At 37.7% G+C, this 25,158-nt stretch overlaps 1 protein-coding gene across 1 annotated transcript in view; it reads left to right on the top strand.

The window, feature by feature from the left end:
• LOC128473688 (ephrin type-A receptor 7-like) overlaps window positions 1–25,158 on the top strand; it is a 90,629-nt gene that overhangs the window by 45,305 nt on the left and 20,166 nt on the right. Inside the window, exons 6-9 of the mRNA XM_053455939.1 lie at window positions 10,362–10,530; window positions 11,978–12,086; window positions 15,154–15,209; window positions 22,897–23,022. Coding sequence (XP_053311914.1) covers window positions 10,362–10,530; window positions 11,978–12,086; window positions 15,154–15,209; window positions 22,897–23,022 — 460 coding nt within the window. The remainder of the gene's footprint in view (window positions 1–10,361; window positions 10,531–11,977; window positions 12,087–15,153; window positions 15,210–22,896; window positions 23,023–25,158) is intronic.

Raw genomic sequence — 25,158 nt, 5'->3', positions numbered from 1 at the left:
AGCCTAGGACTATATGATAATTGGAGATTTAGTCACATCTTATGGCCACAGTATACTTAGCCCACCACTACGCCAAAGTACTCCAATATTCGATGGGTCCTAGCGCTAAACCCTGCCTACTAAATTACTAATAAGCTGAAACTAAACATTAAATCTATACACAGATCAGAGAAGGACATATATTTAGACTGCAGACTGAGACAAACATAACACATGGGTGGGGCACACATTATAAAGGAAACAGAAGCTGAAGCTAAGAGCAGGACTGAAACAAAGTATCAGAAGTAAACAGCAGAGCACAAGGAAATCCAGGAATGGACCTGACAACGAGATACATATTCAATAAATAACCATGAGACACTTATAATAATGACAATCAAAGTAATCCAAATAAAAATCTCTATTCAAAGTGGCTCCTAATAAATAAATGAAGTGCTCACCACTGAGAGAATACTGCCTGGCCAGGCTAGCACCAAATACAGCACCAAATCTGTATTTGGTGCTAGCCTGGCCAGGCAGTATTGTCATTATTATATGTGTCTCATGGTTATTTATTGAATATGTATCTTGTCATGCATTTGTACATATGATTTAAATCTGCTTGTAATTATTATTTTTCTTTGTATTATTATTGTGTTGTGTATGTTTTTCTTTTTATATATTTATTAAGATATTTATTTTTGTATTCATCTAAGCTCTGTCTCTTGAGTGTGGTTTTAAAAATAGATATCCATATATATAATTTCTTGCTATGAAACTTTTTTCAGCTTTTGATATATAACAGTAATCAGCATTTATTTTATTAGTTCTTGTTCAATCTTTACACTCTTTACAGTCCTGGACAGTCCTGTCACTGTTTTGGTTTTCAGGATTGTTCCTTTAATTTAAATTTAACAGACATCCACCACCTCATTGAGGTTTTGTCTAAACCTTGCTTTTAGGAGAGATCTTCTTTTCACAACTTCTCAGAAAAAACAATAAGTCCAGATTTACCAGTATAGTTGTAGCCACCAAGCTTACCAACATCACATATTTTAATTTGATGAGTCATTTACTCGTTAGGAAAAGACTAACTATAAAGAATATAGAATGATAGGACCATATCAAGAAATGAATGCCATGTTTACACATGGATAGTAGACAAATATCAGAGCATTTATCTCTCAATGGATTATGCACAACCAACATCCTAGTGGGCCATTGCTCCTAGTTTTTGTGAATAGGCTAATATAATCCATGAAGTTCCTGGGATGTAAACCGTCATATCATGTACATCAGCAGTATTTGGAGTCATATCAACACAACATGATTACATTATGACAGAAACATGGCCCTCTCAAAATGAATACGTCCTTTAGTTATGCAGAACAATAAACTAATTAGCTGTGACAAGCTGTAGCTAAATCAATACTGAACCTTTTCACATTATGTATAATTGTATTTCCAAGGCATAACTGCATATCCAATTTGAGTTGAACAAATCAAATATCATAGCTAAAGGTCTAATCATGGTGGATCATTTAGAAAATGAGATGGCCTTAATTTGCAAGAAGAAATTGCGCTGCCAACATTTCAGAGAACCATGCATGTAGATGACAAATATTGTTAGTGACATGCACAATTTAAAATCCGTTGGAAAAAAAAAAGTCCAGTTGCTCTTGGAAAGAGCTTATAGATGGTTCATTGAAAGGATGGAGACACAAGGGATCATGATGTGTGGTTTCATCCACAAAATGTAGGCTATATCAATTAATATATTGAATTCCATATTGAGTGTTAAGTAAGGTCTTTGTGTAAAACAGGAGTTTTGAGGAGATGAGACACAACAGTGATTGTGTATAAAAAGTGATGCACAATTGTAAAATCTGGTCTTATCTTAGCAACTTATTAACATAGTTAATGAAGAATTGAAAATTCCATTGGTTTCCTTGTCTGTGTTTTAGTACTATTGTCGATTCAAATTTCTGGTCGCCCAAATTAAAGCCAATCATGACCTTTAAAGGATATTGCATATGAGTTAAAATCATCACTGCGTTAATCATCACTGAGTTAAAACCCACTTCCCCTTTAACTCCCTCTCACCCTTTCACAAAACCAGTCCCCAGAAAAAGGAAGGCTCCAGGGAGGCTACCCTGGGAAGCTCCCATTTGTAATCAAAGTCATCCTGATTTGAAGAAATTCTACAAATGAGCTCATTTAGGTTATGATGTAGTCTTCATGTCTGCATCCTTACTGCTTGCCTACGATACACATCATTTTAAAGGTGATAACCATATAATAATAATACATTAATGGATGTTTAAATAACATTAATATTTGACTTAGTCTAAAGTAGGTATTGTTGACAGCTTCTCTTTAAGGATCTGATTCTAAAAGTTAAAATCTTTATGCTGGATTTGCTGTTACTGGCAGCAATAATATTCAGTGTTTAAAGCAGCTATTTCTACTGTAAATGCTTTTCAAGAAAGTCTTTTATTCTGTTAAAACAGATCCTATGTTTTCAGAGATCTGCTTCTTATATGTACACTCTACTGCTCTATGGGAACCACATCTGCTCAGCGTCTCTGGTTGTATGGTTCAGAAATGTGTGGAAGACAGATTGAAACTTGAAATTAAATGCAGTTTATGATATCGCAGTAACCTCACAAGACTCAGTCTTAGCAGGGTGGCAGAGTTCAAGTTGAATATAGGATTATATGATAGCCAGAGCAAAGCCTTTGACAAACCGTAAAATACACAGAGAATGGGCCTGCTAAAACCAGCTTTTATGCTGCATGCTGGATGAAAACTATCACTGCAGGACTCGGAGTGGCCAGGATTTTGTTTATATCTGATAAATGGTTATTTAACGCTGACAGTTCGTTTTCCTCTTTTGTAATGGCTGCTGTAAAATCGCTACTAAAAATTATACGTTTTATGGGTTATTATCTAACAAATCTCTAGCACTAAATAACGTTGGTAAACAGTAATGACTAATGTATGTGTGTTGCTATCTATATGTAGTCAAGGGGCTAGTTTTCACACACCTGTGATTATCCCTACTGTGCAGATACTTTCTGCCTGTGATTAAGTGACGCTTACAGGCTTGAAACATCCCCTAGAATATTGCCTTCCCATTTTCTACGCAGTAGCCATCCCACAGTATTCTGTAAGTAATAACCACCTGTACCTTGACTTGTGACAGTGGTTGTATCCAAGAAATTGATAAGTGGTCGCTTGGATATCAACTGGGGTAATTTAAAGTCTACTGATGCAAATCATTATATCAGCACTTGGGCATATATTTAAATAATATGACAGGATATGACAGCAAATCCCGACGCACAGCATCAGTTGCCGCGCGCATCGCAAGGGAGCAGGATCGGAGGACCCCGCCCCCCCGCCCCCCGAGATATGCTACCACTGTCCTCCCTCCCCGAGATACGCTGCCACTGTCCTCCCTCCCGAAAATACGCTGCCACTGTCCTCCCTCCCCGAGATACGCTGCCACTGTCCTCCCTCCCCGAGATATGCTACCACTGTCCTCCCTCCCCGAGATATGCTACCACTGTCCTCCTCTGCCCCCCCTCCCCAACTTACCGGAGCAGACTCCCGGGTGTCTTGCGGGGCCGGCGGGGGACATCTATGCAATACAACTTCCGGTGCCGGCACATCCGGCACCGGAAGTTGTATTGCGTAGACGTCCCCCGCCGACCCCGCAAGACACCCGGGAGTCTGCTCCGGTAAGTCCGTGGGGGGTGCAGAGGTAAAACGCATCCGCACGATGCGCTTAGACAACCTCCCGTGCCGGCACCCCCCCCGTGGGAAGTGCTGGCAGGGGAGGCTGTCTGAGCGTATCGGGGAGTAGGATACAGGTCCCCTGCACCGCTGCGGGGGATCTGTATCCTAACCCCGCTGCCTGCCCGGCGCCCGGGACTGCATGTCCCGGGCGTCGGGCGCTAGACCCCGAATATAGGCCGCACCCCCACTTTAAAGTCTTAAAGTGGGGGAAAAAAGTGCGGCCTATATTCGAGCCAATACGGTATTTACTTTATAACTCATTTTGCTATGGGATGTTGGGGGTAGAGATAAGTTAATTTAATTGTTAATAGTCCCCCATCCCATAGTTAAGGGGATGAAGGAAACAAGTAAGGAACCTTGTTTGCAAACATTCCTAACCAGTCATCTCACTCTTGACATTTTACTAGGAAAATCCATGCCAGCAGCTATGCCATCCTTCCTTGTTTATGCCGGTGTCCTCTTTATTACAACATTGCTAGTAGAACCCGCATTTGTAAATTAGCTTTGTCGTACTCTACGTATCTTCTGCATAAGCACTAAATGATGCATCCTGCTGTGAAATGCTAGCCATTAATCATATTTCAATAAATCATAGCATACACATTTTCACAATATTGTTTCACTTCTCACTGTCTAAATCACTGAGTTTCTTCATTAGATTAACATAAAATATGCACATTCACATACATGTTATACACATGCTTTAAAGCTTATTATCATCCATCATGCATTATACTGTTTTCTTATTTTCACCTCTAAAGCCTCCCCTTTCTCTAATAACCATGAACCTATAGGGATAGACGGAAAGGGAGAGGTTGTCTTTGTTATTTTTTTCCCCTCTAATCCATATTTATTTAGTGTGCTGGCTCTTTAAGTATTAGGAGTAAGAAACGTCAGATGTTGATTGATCCCCCTTGGTTTGTCTTGGGAGGAATAAAAACCTGATAATAGTTATAGTTCAAAGACAACAGTTTATTTACCTGCCTGCCCAGCTAGAGGTTCAATGGCACTTCTCAGCATGCATCAGCCCTTAATGTGCAGTAGTGCGCAAAAGGTAATCTAAGCCTGTGCGACGCTAAGTGATGCCCAAAAACTGGGTAGTGCCTTTTGTTTTACCTGGAGTACTGCAGTACTGAAAGTTAGCAAGATAATTCATACCACAAAGCCAAGCTTAGGGTTTAGATATGTATATCTACCAATATTACACGTTTTAAAGCAATACTGCTATTGATCTATCACTCAACAAACGAGTGATACATTCCTTGAACTAATAGCTAGATGTATATAACATTCTTTGTCACTATGTATAAACACAGTATACTGTATATAAAGTGGATATAAAAGTCTACACACCCCTGTTAAAATGCCAGGTTCTTGTGATGTTAAAAAATGAGACAAAGATAAATCATGTCAGAACTTTTTCCACCTTTAATGTGACCTATAACGTGATCAATTCAATTGCAAAACAAGCTGATTTGCAAAAGCGCTCCAAGTCTGTCAGATTGCGAGGATATCTCCTGTGCTCAGCCCTCTTCAGATCACCCCACGGATGTTCAATTGGATTCAGGTCTGGGCTCTGGCTGGGCAATTCCAAAACGTTAATCTTCTTCTGGTGAAGCCATGCTTTTGTGGATTTGTATGTGTGCTTTGGGTAGTTGTAGTGCTGAAAGGTCAACTTCATCTTCAGCTTCCTAACAGATGCCTGAAGTTTTTTTGCCAAAATTGCCTGGTATTTGGAGCTGTTCATAATTCCCTCCACCCTGACTGAGGCCCCGGTTCCAGCTGAAGAAAAACAGCCCCAAAGCATGATGCTGCCACCACCATGCTTCACTGTGGGTATGGTGTTCTTTGTGTGATGTGCAGTGTTGTTTTTGCGCCAAACATACCTTTTGGAATTATGACCAAAAAGTTCAACCTTGGTTTCATCAGACCATAACACATTTTCCCATGTGCTTTTGGGGGACTTGATGTTTGTTTTTGCAAACTTCAGCCGGGCTTGGATGTTTTTCTTTGTAAGAAAAGGCTTCCTTCCTGACGCCCTACCCCATAGCCCATTCATATGAAGAATACGGGAGATTGTTGTCACATGTAGCAAACAGCCAGTACTTGCCAGAAATTCCTGCAGTTCCTTTAATGTCGGAGTAGGCCTCTTGTAATCCTCCCTGACCAGTTCTCTTCTCGTCTTTTCATCAGTTTTGGAGGGACTTCTAGTTCTCGGTAATGTCTCTGTTGTGCCATATTTTCCACTTGATGATGACTGTCTTCACTGTGTTCCATGGTATATCTAATGCTTTGGAAATTCTTTTGTACCCTCCTCCTGACTGATATCTTTCAACAATGAGATCCCTCTGATGCTTTGGAAGCTTAGAACAGCTCAACTTTATGTGTGATTAATCAGATTAATGACTTCTATTTAACATGAGTTTAAATGTGATTGGTTAATTCTGAACACAGCCACAGCCCTGGTTATAAGAGGGTGTGCACACTTATACAACCAGGTTATTGTGAGTTTGTTTTCCCCCCTCAAAGATTTCAGGTTTTTTAGCAATTGAATTGTTCACGTTATAGGTCACATTAAAGGTGGAAAAAGTTCTGACATGATTTATCTTTGTCTCATTCTTTAACATCACAAGAACCTGGCATTTTAACAGTGGTGTGTAGATTTTTTATATCCACTGTATGTAATATTACAAGTCTACAGTCAGAGTAGCTTCTAAGATGGTTTAATAACTCAAGGCAACCTCACAATCTAGTCCATCTGTTTTTGTTGTCACATAGGCTCACCAATCAGTCATTTAGTAGCTAGTAGCTCAGAGTACATGACATTACTGTGTAGACATACATGATTTTCCTACATGCCTAAAGGTTATGCTCCTACAAGACAATATACTATACAATACCTATATGTCTTTTTAATGGATTTTATCGTGACACTGACAACTAAAGCGCTGCGGAATCTACCGGCGCTTTATAAATAAATGTAATGTAAAAAAATCAGTGACATTATGATCAGACTGCCTTTATGTCACGTTTACATTTTTGTAAACCATATAACAATTTTACGTAATTGCAAATAGAAAGAATTGCAATACAACAATGTGTTTGAGAATGCATCTAATCAAAGTTTGATTCGCTCATAGAGAAAAAAAAGGAAATAGTGGGAAATTAGATGGGTGCTTAAAGTTCCAAAACTCTTACAACAAGTAGGTTGAAAGCTCTTTGTATACAAAAAGGTGTGATATGTTAACACAACATAGTTATCTTTATGTTCAGAGAATCCTCTTCTTTTTTAGGTGACAGATTGTCATTGACATTTATGGAATATGCACTTTGCTCAGCCATGGTAGTTAAAGCACAGCCCTGTATTATGCATTATGGATGTATAACTTGCAAAAGTGTCTAAGAACTCATCCAGTCTGAAGGTTCCAACTGAAAGTTGCTGAGTAGACGGATTTACTGGGTGAAGTAATCAGAGTAATTTGCACCGGTTTGATATAGGGCATGAGACAAGCGGAGTATGGTTGCCGAGATTACAGGCAATCTTATACCTCTTTTGGTTTTATCAGTTTTCACTTGAGAGAGGTCCCATCCCGCTTCTGCCAGGGTCACCAAATAAATTACAAATGGAGCTACAGAGATGTCACATCTTGTTGGCCGTGAGATGCTATTAATTATGGATGGTGCTTTGAGCAGATTACAAATCAGTCGAGATAAGCAAAGCTGAAAAGTCTTTGTTGGAAATAAATGTATAATAGAACCACAGATCTCTTTTGCTTTGTATCTTTATAAATATCCCATCTTCCTGTAGCTTGTTACAATAAATTTGTACTATACAATTCACCTTACAGTGTTCTTAAATTATTCAGGACGAAATGCTGCTGTCCTTGATGTACCATATATCATATACCCAGGCATTGTTTTTTTGTATTGTGTAAGTCTCTTAGACATAAGACTGGAAATACTTGGCTATATTAAAAAGAAAATGATATGGTAATTATTTCATTTTCTCATCTCCCTCATCTTGTACTTGTAAAACAACAATACCCTATACTTTGCTATAGAAAGATAAAATAAAATTCATATAGTAGCTGGGGGTGGTGGTGAATAAAGATTGTCCGGTCCGCTTTTTTTTCCCCTCCCCCTAATTATCATCCTATCTCTTGTAAATACTTTTACCATTAATATCTATTTGTACTTAAATTATGGTATTAACATGCTACAGAGGAAACATTATTACGAAGGTGGTTTCCCAACTAGAAGTATGTGACGCAACTTGCATGGAGGTCCAGTTTAAGACATGGTCCGGACAGAAGATCCTCTTCTGTACTTCAAAACACTTGCCTTCTACCAGAAATCTGTGTTGTGGAAAGAACCATGAATTGGCAGATTAGTATATGCAAAGTTGTAAAAAAGCAGTCCTGAGACTTGTGGCCAACCATACCAGCTGTAAATGTCTCTCAGTATTGACTATTCCATGGGTCAAACGCTAAAAATTCTCATACATTTTGAAGGGTGTTTTTTTCTTGCAATAAAAGATGAGTGGCCCCTGCATGTTACATAGTTAGAGCAGTGGAGTTTAATTGATCTAACCATGCATTATGCAGGTCTACCTCAGCTTTTCTTGCAGTAGAAACTGTGGTTGGATCATTAGGTAGGTAAGTTGGGATGTTTCTACTAGCCTACACACTAACATTTTAGTGAACTATATCCTTAGAAGGACCAAAGTGCCACCATTTGTCAAATGTGTTCAGGAAACATTCCTACGCAGTCAACAAAAAGAAATATCATATATTGCACAAAAGTCTAGATCTAAAGTTATTTAGGAAAATGTACGCTAATAAAAAAAGCTATGAAATGTATATATCATTCTGTACTTTTCCTTGATATAGTGTGCATTTCTTTTACCAATACATATTAGTATTGTCAGTAGTGATTAATTGCAAGAGGCTGCTATGGTAGTTGAAAGAATCAATAATGATTTGACTATCCTCAGTGTTAAGCTTGGGGTGAAATGTCATGGATTTTTACATTAACAAAAACGACAGGAGACAAGGACCTGTAGCTTTCATTGTTTAGAAAAAATATTTCATGTGTTTAACAAAGATGACTATCATAAAGTGTTTTTAAATAAGATGTAATGTTTAAATGTAATCTTAACCAGCATAGGCCGCAAAAAAAAAAAAAGTGATATTAATTATTCGATTTCTTTAACCACAAGATAATTTAATTAAAATTATGCAATCTCTGACTCTGGCAAAAGATCAGCAAGGAAATGGAAAAGAGAAGGGAGGGAGTTTAAATGCAGAATTAAAAAAAGTAAATGACTCCCAAGACTCCATTTACAGTGCTTAACAGGCTATCATCTGACACACTGCAAAATTATTGAAAAATATAGGTTACATACCTGCTATACTCAGAACTGTGAACGATGTAAACATACTTTTCCACAATTCCATATCTACCAAGTATTTCATTTTAGGAGAAGCAGTCCCTTTTTGACACCTAAATCCTTCTTTCCTTCTCTTATTAAAATAATATATTATTATATTATATTAAAGTATAGCTTGTCCCCTTAGTCACAACTCACCTCCTAAAACTGAAGTGCCACTCTGGCCGACTAACTGAAGTCTTGGGCAGTGCACAATTCTGGATTGTACATTCCATAATATATCGCATGTATCAGTGCCTGCAGAAACGGAACAAAGAGGACAGTTCTGGAATAGCTGGAAGATTAAATTTACCTACAAGAATAATGAAAGATCTATATGTTTTATTTTGCTTATCTCCGACAAATGGAAATTAAAATCCATCAAAATACCATTTTCCTGTTAGCACGAAATGTTAAAATTATTTTTATTTACAAAAGCAAGGTAGTTTAACTACGAGTTTTCTTATTCTTGAACAGCGCTATGGGTCAAGGTCAAAGACAAGGTCAGCACAACTTTATGCCAGTCTGAAGGAATAGTAACGGCAATGGAGACATAGGATTCACTGTTAACGGAAATAGATTTGGCAGATGCTATATCTTAAAAACATAATTTGCAAAATGTGAGGTGAAAAAGTAGGTGCACAGGGTACAGAACTGGGTTTCAGGAACATATAGGGAGCTTGTGATGAGTAGGTAGAAGGAATTGGTGAAATGTATTTCACAGACAGATTAAAAACATTGGTAAGTAACTGGTCTGAAGATCAACCTCCTCAGTTCCTAGAATGAACTCTATTGAATGTTTTGCAGGTATGAGTATATAATTTTGTCAATGGACAAATGTGTGTATATAAATTGAATAAATAATTTGTTCACTCTTTAAATGTATTTATTCAGTGAATGTGTTTGTATTTTTAGTTTGATATATGTATACATATATATATATATATACAATATATAATTGTATTTATAGTTGCCAATATATCTTGGCATTGGTTCATTGGTTTATGTATCCAGTCGCAGCATATTTGCTGACTAGTATAGTATACATGAACCAATGCAACCAACCAGAACAGCAGATGATGCCAACATGGAATTTAAGGTCAATTCACATCATTTCAGTAGTTTTGAACCTGTCACATTTGTTCCCCCACAGGATCAAAGGGATCAGAGTTACTCCACTTTAAAAACACCACTGACAGCAGTGACTGTGAATAACCTAAAACCTGGCACGGTGTATGTGTTCCAAATCCGCACATCTTCCTCTCAAGATTTTGGAAGCTACAGCCCCAGTATTGAGGTGGAAACGCTGGGAGAGTGTAAGTGTATGTTTTATTAGCAAAACTGCCAATTTACATATTTTTTAAACACGTAGGGGATCACTTGGCCATATATTTAAAACAGGCGTTCATAGAAAAATATTGCCTTTGCGAGAGCAAGTGTAACATAAGGTAGTGTGCTCAGGTTTAGGTCTTTTATTATTAGATTTTCTTTTGGTTTTGTAGATAACTTTTTAAGGGGTTAAATATCCATTTAGTGTCCTGATTTCAGCGGGAAACAGATTTTGCAATTGCACAGTGTGAGCATCACCACGGAATTAGTGAACTGATATCTCTATACCTTAACGCAATGTGGTATTGTGTTCCTGCCACATTCTGCCACAAAAGCCAGGGTCAAAATGAAGAATGTGGTGGGCTTTTCAAAGCATGTTTTGTTGAATATCAACGATCAATGCTAAATTATCAAAAAGTCAGAGTTTTTTTTTTTTCTGGTGGGACAGAATGGATAGGCTGCATAGTTTTATCTGCTGTGAAATCCTATGCCTTTGGAGACCTCTCATTTCAATTCATTTAAAGGTTGCAAAGCCTATAAAGACATGATACAGAGCTCACACAGTTTGTCAAGAATCTGGAGCATGACAGTGGCACGCATGACAAAAATACTGTGTTCTGAAAAGTGGATGATTTCCATTTAAACAGACACCACTGTTATAAATGAAAGCCTGGAATGATAGCTTGCTCAGTATGAATTTTTACAGATTGTGCTTAACGGGGCCTTAAATTGCATCCGTTTACTGCATAAGAGACATTTTCAGAATGAATTGAATCCAATAAAAATGTTATGGAAAAAAAAAAAGTGTAGCTGCCTGGAGTGTGTGCATGCAAACATTGGGTGGGAGAAAATTAATGAGTAGGAACACCATTCATATGTCATCATTTTAATATGCCCCAGTGATAAACAGGAATATTTCCGTAATGTCATTTTATAGAATACAGAGAATATGCAATCTAGAAAGCCAAAAGGTTTCATTTTAATATTTCAGCGGCATCATGTTTGAGATATACTTTCACCAAGTAAATTGGGGTCAGGAATATGATGTGATTGCAACATGCAGAAAATGGGCTGTGTGGAAGAAGAAATAAATTAGTATTAGTGTATGCCCTACTAGCACTGACACTTTAGAAGTATGGATGTATATCATATATGTGGTTAAATACTTGTTATTGTATGTCTGATGAGATATAGACCATTGGCTCCTACTGAACTACAATTCTCCTGATCCTCGGAGGATCATAAGAGATGTGGTTAAATAATAGCTTGGGGCCATATATTGCAAGGACACATTAATATCTACCTTTGGGATGCAGGTTTCCTTATAAAAGATTATTTATCTGTATGAGTACCTCCTTACCAGATGTATACTGTGTGAACTTTTCTAATTAATCCTTTAAGCTTTATTCCCATTCTTCTTACTTTTACCCTTTTTTGCAGTGGCCCTGGCATCCAGTGAGCAGAATCCTCTCATTATTATAGTGGTTGTATCTGTGGCTGGATTTATCGTGCTGCTGTCCATGGTGATTGGGCTTATGATATGGAGGAGGTAAGAGCCACTGGGCGGTGTTACAATAAAAAAAAGGAAAATTAGAGGTTAATCCGAGATATTATGTATAAATTAGGATATCAAAGCACATATATATATATATATATATATATATATACATACACAACAAGGGCATTTGTGTAGTATAAAAAAGCAGTAAAACATGGGGTGAATTTCCAAAGAACCGCTAGAAATCCACCCATCAAAATGCACAGTGAACATATATAATATTTGGGAATTATCAAATGACACTGGGGACTGGATTCAATACTACGGATAAATCTATAAAAAATAGTTAAATAGCGATTCTCACATACACTGCAATAAAGAAATTAGATTTATTCCATCAAGCTATAGGTATCTATGTAATTCAAGTTTCTGAAGGCTGCTGTCAGGGCCGCCATAAAAACTATTGGGGTTCAGTACAGGCTTAATGCCTACCCACACACTAACATATGTATTTACACACAGTAACATACTTACACACATGAGGTAAAATAGTTCCACACACTAACATACTTACATACACATACAGTAAGTAGTAGAAAAGGGCCTTCTCCAAATTGTTGCCACAACGTTGGAAACATAGCCTTGTTCTAAATGTCTTGGTATGCTGAAGGGTAATTAAAATTACCCACAAGAAGTCCGTAATTAATCAATGTAAAATAATGCCTTCTTTTGGATCAAGAGTAGGAAGGTTAGGTAGAAGGGTTGAAATTGATGTACTATATCCAAACACATGTCTACACTAACGTATCATCACACAAACACTAACATTAGTCACACAAACATTAATATACCCACACACGCACACATGTACACACAATCACATACCCAGATACACACTAACATATTCAGAAAAACACATGTCCACAATAACATACAGAGACACACACTATCATACCCAGACATACATTCAAACAGATTAATGCCACTCACTTACCCTGCTTCAGCCTATTCTTCAGTGTAGTAGTGCTACAATTGTGTGGGCACTCAACATTATATGATCTGGTCAATCCCAAATGTTTCCACCTGGATTCAACTTTGTTTTAATGGCCTTCATTTCACTGGTGCCCTGGGTTGGGTTGGTGACACTCCACCACACGCTCATTCTAACACTATACACTGACACCCCTATACACACTCACTCTTACAGCATACACTGCACATTGCACTGTACGCTAACACACACTCACTCCAGCACCATACACTAAACCCAGCACAGTTTAACACTGACACTCCCTAAAAAGACACACCTGAAAACTGTACACTGACACACACACAGTTTAACATTGTACACTGGCACCCCCTACACACTCATTCTAACACCCCACATGCTCTAGTATTGTACGCTAACACAAATACACCCATTGCAACACAGTGCATTGACACTCCCCTTACACACACTATATACTGACACATACAGTCTAACACTGGACACTGCTTCATTTGTACACTGCCACCCCAACACACTTATTGTGACCCTGTATACTGACACACACACATTTTAACCCTGTGCACTGACATATGCTGGTTCCAGCACTTCTGCTCCCTCAAGGTCCTCACACGTTGTCTATATCTGAGCGCTGGAAAATGATGTCATATCCCAGTGCCTAAACTAAGCATGTTGGCCCTGTGGAAGTGCTTATGCTATATTGCTAAAGAGTATATGAGAAGTAAATTTGCATTTTGCATTACTTGGGTTACTTTTGTGCCCCTGTTGCTGTATTTTGCAAAAAAATTGGTTTCTAGTACTGCTAGTAATGTACAAAACTGAAGGTCGCATTGAAAATTGTAGTAACTAGAATACTTAATAAATATATATAATATATATAAACCACTAGTTAGTAGAGATAATTATAGGATTAAATATTTCCTTTCTTTAAAATATCCCTAGTATAGGGTTATCAGGTTAAATCAGTGATGCTTTTTCTCCTCCAATTGTATGTAGTATTTTTTTCTGATTTCTTTTTTTTTAGTTTCTAGATTTTGAAACAACTATGGAAATTTGAAAAATAACTTAAAACAGCCAGACATCATATTTCTGATCAATGATGTAATTTGAAGTGTAATCCATATGTCATAGATGTCATTTGTGATCACAGCAATACAAAGCACATAGGGATCAAAGTACTTAACCTGTAATTGCTGGCTATGTTTAAACAAGCAATGAATGAATGCATACCCAGTAAATAGATACTAAAAATCCAATAAAAACACCAATACTTTGAAGGACCTTAAAAATGCTGGAAACATAAATATCAGTAGTAGGTAGAAATCTAATTCAGCATTTATCTAGCCTTTTCACATTGAGAAAAGCAAACCGCAGACTGTTAGAACGGAGCAGGGCAACCAATGATGTTGCAATACACTACTACCAATGGGGTTTTCAAGGCAGGACTGGGCTCCACAACAACCCATAAAGAACCATAACTAGATTTTACGGCTCCATGTCTACAAGAATGTTCCAAGGTATAATCGCTCGGAATTATGGTAACTAGAGACAAAAAAGAAGCACTGAATTAATAACAGACATGTTTTGGCACACTGTGAGTACCATTAGATTTGCTCATGCTGACAAATAAAGGTCATGGTGTCTGGATTTATACTTAAAAGTAATTCTGAGAAATAACCCAAGATGCTTTTCCCTGAAATCATTTAAACGTGTTGTGGAATAAATCACAAATACACAATCTATTTTTTTAAAAAAACAGTTATATGATACATATAGATAAATTATGCTTTAAGAAAAAAATCTATGTCTGAGGGTTTCTACTGCAGCCCTCCTACTGCACTGGTTTCAGATCAGCTGCCAGAACACCAGTGTTTCATAAGCGCTGGTGAACTGGGTCATATCTATGTCTATCTATATCTATCTATATCTATCTATATCTATGTCATATCACAGATTGTCGACTAATTTGTATCTTGCCTGTGATGTACTTTAAAGGGATCGGAAACTTTAATTTGAAGTTCTATTGTAGGGATGTCAGGGACATTAGACTGTCCCTTTAATTAGCCTCCTGTTTACGATATTCGGGTTATTATTTGTTTCTTATTTTTGCAGGCAATGTGGTTACAGTAAGGCAAGTCAAGATGGAGATGAAGAACTGTATTTCCATTGTGAGTAAATTCAAGTCTTCTTTTGATTTTTTTATTATTATTTGAAAACGTAAAATTTCACAGTAGCTCATCTAGTCTGCCGCACCTTTCCTTGTGTAAAGACTGAGACTTTAATCACTACTTTTATACCTATCCTATGCATGTTTCAATTCCCTCACTAAATATACACACACATATGTACTATATGACCAAAAGTATGTGGACACCCCTCCTAATTATTGAGTTTCAGCCAAACCCTTTGCTAACAGGTGTATAAAATGAAGCACATGGGCAGCTATCTCTATAGATATACGTTGGCAATAGAATGGGATGTACTAAAGAGCTCAGTAACCTATAATGTGGCTCGATCATAGGATGTCACCTTTGCCACAAGTCAGTTTGTGAAATTTCTGCCCTGCTAAATCGGCCCCTGACCACTGTAAGTGCCATGAAGCAGTGGAGTACGTGAACTCACTGAGAAGGGCTCTTGAGTGCTGACGCGTGTAGCACGTGAAAATCGCTACAGAGCACCAAACTGGCTCTGGAAGCAACATCAGCACAAACACTGTTCCTCAGGAGTTTCATTAATTGGGTTTCCATGGCCGAGCAGCTGCACACAAGCCAAAGATCACTATGTACAATGGTAAGCATCAGCTGGAGTGAGATAACGCAAGCTGACTCTGGAGCAGTGGAAATGTGTTTTCTGGAGTGAAGTCTGTTAGACAAATCTGGGTTTGGAGGATGCAAGGAGAACGCTACCTACCAGAATAGCAGAGAACTGGAGAAGGAATAACAGTCTGGTTCTGTTTTTCAGGCCTTGGGCTATGGCCCTTAGTAACAGTGAAGGATATACAGTATATATATATATATAGTCTTGAATATTAAAAAAATATGCCTTTTTACCTTATAATGTTGCTGTACTGGAGATGGTTTTCCATTTATTGTAAATCCTATTTTTTTCCTTTCAGTGTTCAGTGTCAGTCTGATTTAACTCATTTACTTAGCATACAAATGTCATTAAAACTACATTGATCTTGGGCTGAGATCAGTTACTATAAGACTGTTTCACATTGGCTGCAGCAGCAGCAGCAGACTGTGGATTCATTTGCGTGTGTGCCAATATCTTTCCAGACATAGCACACAAGCTGTTTCTACTGCCGCATGCAATGCGCGCAGCATCAGATATGTGCCAAAGGGGCCAACTTATAAAATACCATGTCTGTTCTGCATGACTAGAACTGCTTAAGGAATATAGAGATCCGGTGGTGACTTCCACTGTAGTACCGTGAATCTGTCTAAAACATAGAAAAACTACAAACAAAAACAGAATTTCAGGGAATGTGTTTTTGACCATGCTGTTTAATGTACGTTTTATTTTATAGCTGGGTAGAAACAGCACTTAGAGTATTGCAGGTCCAAAAACCCATCTTTCCATGCCTGGAACTGGCATGGATTTTAGCAATAGTTTAAAGCCAGAAGTATAAGCTTCACCGACAGCTATCTGGACATCATCCCTTGTCTATGACGTAACCTCAGTCAGTCAGCATGCCTAGAAAAGCATGAGTTTCTTAGCATTCGTCAGGGTGAACAGACACTGTCAGAATTTCTCTCCGCTCTACACGAGGCTTTGTCTTTGTTGGGCATTCTCGGTTATCAAGACACAATGATTTCACAGACAGGACTTGTCAGGGATGGTCCAGATGTGAGAAGGGATAACTTGATTTGATTTCTGGCATATGTCATGTCAGTTTGCTATCCTCTGCTCCCTGAAGCATTTCACCAGCAAGTAGTCCTTGAGTGGTTCATGATAGAAACCAGTCTGCCATTCATAGCAATGCCTATGTTTCTAAATCCCCATGACTGTGAAAATGTACAGAAGTGAACTGTGGTACTGAACTATATAAAAGTATACAGGATTTGGTGTTATTATGGTTCCAATATAGTGATTTTAATTAGGCAAGGTGACAAGTTCTCATGAAGTTACCTATTTATACCATTTTACATGCACAGTAATGACCTTTTTTACGTGCCCCTTTGTAGGCACAATGGTCCAAAACTTTATTACATGGCTCTATTGTGACTCGCAATGTCTCTAAACTGGAGTAAATCATTAAGCTAGACTATCAGAAGCCCCCATGTCCTTTGTCACTCTGTTAGCACAGAGTACAGTATCATGAGGGTTTCTGTGCAACAGAAACTTCTACCTCTGTGGGGCTCATGTCTGTGGTGGGTCTATAATAGGTAGAGAAAAATAGGGCTTGAAGGAGAACCAGCAATATTTTACTGTTATTGAATCTGAATAATTTTGGGGACTTTACCTGTTTGCTAAATCTCAATTGGACTGACCTATAGCCTGATGGATGGATGTAGATTAATAGGTTTTATAGAATTAAAACCGTTTGACCTAAAATAAATTGTTAGACACATAGAGATTACGTGTAGATAGCAGTTCTGCCCCAACATGGTACATAATACAAATGAGAGGAACACTCTGCTATTTAGATTGCCCACTTATCCCACTTTGAGCCTGAATTCCTTGCCTTATGTAAACACCTTAAACAGTAAAACATAGTAGTGCACTTTCTTTTCAGTGATAACATTTTCTTAAAGTATCAATTAACACTACTCTTTGAAAGATGAATAGTTGATAAATTAAATTTGTGAATTCATGCTCCAGTGCTCCTGTGTTAGTGGCAAGAACTGTAAATTACCCTTGATAAATGGGTCTCCGTTGATACCATTCACGCAGTAAGTGTATAAATTAAGAGCAGGGAAGACCCTTCCCTGGGATCAATGGAGTGTGACTTTGCTGTCACACGTGGAGAAAGCAGGATATTTACATTCTTAAAATGTAGGTGGCTTAACACCTTTTTAATTCAGCGTAATGTGACTTTAAGTATCAACTTGATGTTAAGAATTGATGGCTGGTAAGAGGTTAACTTTGAGTACTGCAAATCTGACAGGGAGTGAATAATGATTACTACTTTTAATCTTTGCAACCACTGCAAGGCTAGAGGTATGTTTTCCTTTCCCTCTCTGGTAAGTAACAGGTTAATTCACATGCCTCACTTAAATACAGTATGGTTAGATGAATACAGGTTTTGGGAGGATACTTAAATATATATATATATATATATATATATATATATATATATATATATATATATGGTATATAAACATCTTTAAATCTGGTTTAAGGGCTGAACACATTGTATCCTTCCTTTTATAGATCCAATGGCTTGATGGCCATACCTGCGTTTTGCTTTAATTCCATGGTGAAGGGGCAAACTACACACAAAACCGGATTGACAAACTTTTGGCCCTTCAGCAATTATACATGAAGGACTCTTATTTGGATTTCCTGCCTTTAAGCAAGCTCTCTTTTCCACTTTTTTCTCTACTATGTCGGTCTATTGCGATCTTTTTCCTTCTGTTATATTATTTCCTCCTCTCTACTTCTTTTCTTTTTTTTTACCTTATCTTTCACTTTCTGGCATATTTTCTTCACTTTTTTCTCTTCTTTGCCTTTTTTCTTTTTTCTTGATCGCCTGCCTTTTACATTCCCATCCACTTTATAACTTTTATTCTGCTCCCCCAAAAGAAACATATACAAACACATGCACATACATATACGCACACATGCATAAACACACACCTATACATAGACACATATATATATATATAAATACATATACGTACACACACATACACACAGTACTTACCACTTACCACACATTAACCACGTCCCTGCTGAAATGATATCACTTCTAACAGCACGTAGTGCCAGTAAGGGAGGGTTATTGCTACACATTGCAAGACCCGATCAGATTGCTGCTTCATGGGCATACCTGGGAACTTCTGGGCTCCGGCTACCCGGAGCCTTCCCTTGCGGGACACGGCCAGGACTGCCCACCGGCAATCTCCGGGTCAGACCCTCAGTTAAGTGCATCTTTACATAGTCAATGTTTCCATCGAGGGCAAGTATTAGAGTGATTTGGTTAATACGTTTGAGTTACTGCACAACACGATGGACCATATGTTTCAGGAGTCTCAGGATTAGCTCTAGAAGGCTCCTAAGTATGTTGATGATACTACATAGGATCATGCAATTCAACACAAACATTGGTTAATGAAGTACCATCAATATGCTTCAGGATCTGTGTATGATATTGCAAAGCAAATGGAACCATTAATGGAAACATTAGTGGATTTGAGTGCCTGTTCACTAACTAGCAAAATATCTACCAAGCTAGGCCCCTACTTTTGTAAGTTTTATCTGACAGAGCATGACAGCTTCAACTTGGGAAATTCTAAAAGAAGAGTTGGAGAGATATTGTGCTTAATGGAACCCAGATTTGAAAATAAACTTGATGGGAAAACTGGCACCAAATTGAATTGAATCCAAAATCTTAAGTTACCCTTCTGAGTTTAGCTGTATGACGTTGAGCATTTTAATGCAGCAGGTGCTCTTCAAGACTACAAAAGTGGCTCTTGTTGCACAACTATCAATATTGGTTGCTATTATTTTGATAGCTGAAGATAGCTGCTTTTAACGTGGTTCAGTAAATCCAATTTGCCAAAATCAAATTATTTTGCTTATTCTATTGTTTTCTCATTGAATTGTGGGTGCATTCTTAATAATAACCACAATTATAAAATGGCTATTTTTAATATATATATATATATATATATATATATACACACACTAACCAGGCTAAATGATCACATATTTTGTAAAAAGTTTGTAGGTTATTACAGTGCATGGCAAGGGTTAGGGATAAAGAATAAGAAGAGCGCTGATGGTGAAAACAGCTGAGACCTTAATTTGAAATGTGGCTCTTACATGCTGGAGCATAGGTGTATCTTTTAATGCTGCTTCCTTGTAAGTGGTCATTTTTCTTTCCAAGCAGCTGAAGATGGCCTTACGGCATGTTCACAAAGTAGAAAAAAAAAATAAACAATTGTAGAAATGAGAAAATCTTTAACTGCAGTCTTCTCCATGCTATCAGATATGAAATATTACAGTACACAAAATTAACATTCACTACCTTACACAGCTCTGTTAATCACTAGCTGTTAGTGTATGTCTATAGCTTGGTGACAGACAAGGGACTTGCATTTGTTTCACTTAATTGTGGGTTTCGGATGAATGAACTGCTCGAAAATGAGTTTCACCTGAATGTGTGGAGTTGGCCATGCACAGCAAACTATAATCAGGGTGATATTTCTGCTATCACACAGGATAGATTATGTACAGGAACTAGACACCTCTCACAGCAGAGAAAATCATGCTTCGCCTCCTCGCTATCACAAGACATTTTTGTTAGCAATGAGCAGTTTTCGATAGGTAAGCACACATCCATTGTGTTAGCAGGAGTGTGTTGCAAAATCTTTACCAAGGGTAATTTGATCTTTGTGACTCAGGCATCACTTTGGGATCTGTTCACTAAAAGGAGTTGCCAGGAAAGTTTGCAGGAGAGTTGTAGTTTTAACTTGCTCACTCGCAGCTGGATTTGCTGAGCTAGCCATGTATAATGTTTAATTTAATGTGTGAGAAAACTTTGAAGAAGTCATCTATACATTATTATTGGGGTGGCCCTGCATGATATATAGGAACTAAAACACAACTCTCTTGCAGACTGTCCTGACCTTTAGTGAATAGACCCCTCACATATAGCCTTGGTGGAAAGCTCACCAATTCAGGAGGTGCAGCTGCTGCAGCTGCTGCAGGAATGACCATGCCCCCTTGTAGGTTTGGCTTCTGACTTCAGTCCCACTGCATCCCCACCTGTTGCCACATGCGTCAACACATTGTGAAAGGTTGGGGGAATTCAATTGTTTTACCTTTAACATATACACCAATCAACCATAACATAAAGAACACCTGCCTAATATTGTCTAGGCCCCCGTTTTGTCACCAATACAGCCCTGACACACTGAGGCATGGACTCCACTAGACCTCTGAAGATGTGTTGTGGGATCTGGCACAAAGACCTAAGCAGCAGATCCTTTAAGTCTTGTAAATTTTGAGGTGGGGCCGCTGTCTATCCGACATGTTTTTCCAGCACACCCCACAGATGCTCGATTGGATAGCGATATGGCGAACTTGGAGGCCGAATCAACAACTTGTTGTGTTCCTCAAACGATTTCTGAGCCATTTTTGCTTTGTGGCAGGGAGCATTATCCTGCTGAAAGAAGCCAATGCCATCAGGGAATACCGTGACCATGAAAGGTTTACAAGGTCTTCAACAATGCTTAGGTAGGTGATACCCGTTAACGTAACATCCACATGGCAGGACCCAAGGTTTCCCAGAAGAAGGTTGCTCAAAGCATCACTCTGCCTCCACCGGCCTACTTTTTTCCCATAGGTCATCATGGTGCTATGTGTTTTCCAAGTCAGCAATGCACATGCACCCAGCCATCCATGTGATGTAAAAGAAAACGTGATTCATCAGACCAGTCCACTTTCTTCCATTGCTCGGTAGTCCAATTCTTATGCTCATGGCCATTGTAGGCCCATTCTGCAGTGGACAAGGGTCAACATGGGCACCCTGACTGGTCTGCGGCTACGCAGCCCCATGTGCAAGTAGCTGCAATGCACTGTGTGTTCTGACACCGTTCTATCAGAACCAGCATTAACTTTTTCAGCAGTTTGAGCTACAGTAGCTACTCTGTTGGATTTGACCACACGGGCCAGCCTTCGCCCCCAATGTGCATCAATGAGCCTTGGCCACTCATGAATCTGTCGCCGGTTCACAGCTTATACTTACTTGGACCACTGCAAACCGGGAACATCCCACAAGAACTGGAGTTTTGGAGATGCTTTGACCCAGTGGTCTAGCCATCACAGTTTTGCCCTTGTCAAAGACGCTCAGATACATTTTTCCTGCTTCTAACACATCAACTTTGAGGATGAAATGTTCACTTGCTGCTTAATATATCCCACCCACTGACAGGTGTCATGATAACAAGATTATCAGTGTTAGTCACTTCACCCTCAGTGGTGATAATGGTATGGCTGATCTGTATATAAATATTCTGGTGCAAAGTCTTAAAAGTGGTGTTATCACTGTAGAAAACAATTGAATGTACATGTTTTGTGTTTCAGCAATTTTTATTATCATCTGTTGAAAGCACAGGAATGTATAATAATACCAAGCAACCTTACATTAGTATTACAGACATGTCCAGCCTTGTAATGATGACATGTCTTCATGTAATGATACCAAATTGGTTCCAGCCGATATTGGTGCTCAGCATTAATAATCTGGAAATTAACCTTGTATGCTTTATTATGATAATGAGTATATAGTACAAGTTAGAATATTATACCTTATAATGGTTATCAGTGGCAGGTATTGATCTCCTGTTAACATTCTCTCACCATTCTACTTGTTTTAACTATTTAATTGCAGGCTTGAACATTTTATCAGTCCTGTCAGTTGTTTGTTCAATTACATTTAATAAATACATGGAGGAATAGTGTAGATCTGTTAAACAAATTAAAAGGATTTTAGGTGACCATAGATGTGTCAATTTACGTGTTAGAATGCATAATATTCTCAGCAGAAGGGTCAGGAAGTGTATGTGTAAACCTTTTCTGTTTAGGTGGTACTTTTCTGTTTTCTTCTATTAAATATAATGCTTTTGAAATGACTCTAATCCTGGTGCATAAATCAGCTAATTGTTAACCTGTTCTTGATTACAGTCAAAATACCAACAAGAAGAACTTATATAGACCCAGACACCTGTGAAGATCCAATGCAAGCGGTTCACTTATTTGCAAAGGAACTGGACAATTCAAGCATTAAGATTGAAAGAATACTTGGGACAGGTAGGTCCAACAGAGAACATGTGTGGAACATTTACCGTATAGGTTTAGATGTCCCAAATGTTTAAATACTAAATTCTTTTTTTTAGATTTATTTTTTTATTTTGTTAATTTAGACAAGAATAAAAGACAGAAGTACAATAACATCTAGTGGGTATGAAGTACCATCTGTTAATAACTTCAAAATGTGTCTCTAATAGAGACAAGTCATGAACCCATTTAATTGAAGCTTTTTAGACTTTTGGCCAGTTTACTCTGTCTATTTGTAATTTATTTTCTTTCTTTCATTTAAATATTACAGCTTCATTACTGATAAAGCTGTTTCCCTTGATACAATCAGTACAGGCTGCCACTACTTTTTTGATTCTACCAGGAGCAAAAACTTTATTCAACTTGACCCTAAGATTGAGATCTTTACTAAACAGATGGTTAGCAGTACAGTTTATTATTCTCAAATAATTACGTTTTTGAGAACTATGGAGGTTGCATTTGATTTTAAGATTCTCAAAAGATTTCATTTCATTATCAGCAAGAAGTTAACACATAATAATCCCTTGTCTATCCAAGATTTTAAACAAATGTCTTTCATAATCAACGTCAGATATATCAATTTTAGCGAATCTAAGAACATATTCTCCAAGCTCAATCTTTTTTTAATTTTGAACCAAATCTGTATCATATTATGGGACAATAAATTGTCTACATTCTGAAAACGTATTATTTTCTACATAAATTGGTTAAAATTCATTGGTTTACAGGAATTAGTTTTATAGGAATAAAGTTTATTTTAGCATTTTCAAAAAGTTGATTTCCATAAATGTCATGATATCTTCCCCGGAATGAGTATTCCTAAATAATTTAACTCTTGGTTCGAAAGTTTAAATGGTATTTCTCCTGGAGTTGATCTATCATATTCTTAAGTAAATTGTTATATTAAACTATAGTTTTATGAAGATTTAATTTATATGAAATTTTACTATATTCGTTTATCTCTTTTAGAAGATATTTTATTGAATGATATAGTTCTGTGATAGTGATAAGGGTGTCATCTGCATACATTGAAATTTTAAAGCTATAAGTATTGATTGTAAGGCCCTTAATATTCTTGATTAGATCTAATATAAGCTAGCTAGAAATAATCTATAGTATGGGTGACAGGGGGCCCTGTCGAGTGACATTCATTAATCCCTTAATGACAAAGCCCTCCCCACAAAAAAATGGCCGCCGCCGCACTGATCACCAAAGATCGCTGCAGCCGGCTACAACAGTTTACGAAGCAATCGACAATCGCTTCCTAAGCATAATTATTTTTTTCACTTGTGTGAAAAAAATACAAAAAAGATTTACTACCATAAAGTTTGACAAAGGCTGATGGTAGAACTAGTGCATTGAAAGGGTAAAAATACCAGCATTTGAAATACCTTGGGGTGTCTAGTTTTCAAAAATATATGATTTGATGGGGTAAATTGCATTGGCCGGCTTCAAAGATACCCAAAATGGCACATGGGGCAGAATGACCAGCAAATAGTAGAATCTATTTAGCAGGTTTTTTCATTAGTTTTTGCAGATGAGATTTCTAAAAAAAAAAAAAAAAAAAGTGAGAGACATTTTTTTAACAAAAGATCACCATATTTTATAATTTTTTAGTAAATTAGATGATATAAAAAAAAATAATGCTATCTAAAGAAAGCCCCGCTTGTCCTGAAAAAACTATATATAATTTGTGTGGGAGCACAAAATGAGAAAGAAGAAAACGACAGCTAAACAGAAACACTGAAAAATGTTGAACAATGAAAAAGAGCCTTTGTCCCAAAATGTACTACAAGTAACAAACAGTCATAGCATAAATCTTCTCATACTACTCTTGCCATAGGATTCGCATATAAAACCATAATGGCGCAGAACTCCAAAAGCTGCATGTAAAACACCTTTTCAGCATCTAAGGACAGGGTCCTGCACCTTGCAGAGTAGTCCAAAATATTGATTATTCTCCTCAAGTTGTTACTGGAGTCCCTCCCTGGAACAAAACCAATCTGGTCCTGATTTATGATATAAATGGGACGTTTTTTTCAATCGTTCTGCCAAAATTGCAGAATATAAATTTTATATTGACGTTTATCAATGATATATGGCAATAAC

Source organism: Spea bombifrons, chromosome 2, assembly GCF_027358695.1.
Source record: "Spea bombifrons isolate aSpeBom1 chromosome 2, aSpeBom1.2.pri, whole genome shotgun sequence".
NCBI classification, from domain to species: domain Eukaryota; kingdom Metazoa; phylum Chordata; class Amphibia; order Anura; family Pelobatidae; genus Spea; species Spea bombifrons.
This window is presented reverse-complemented; position numbering and strand designations above follow the sequence as displayed.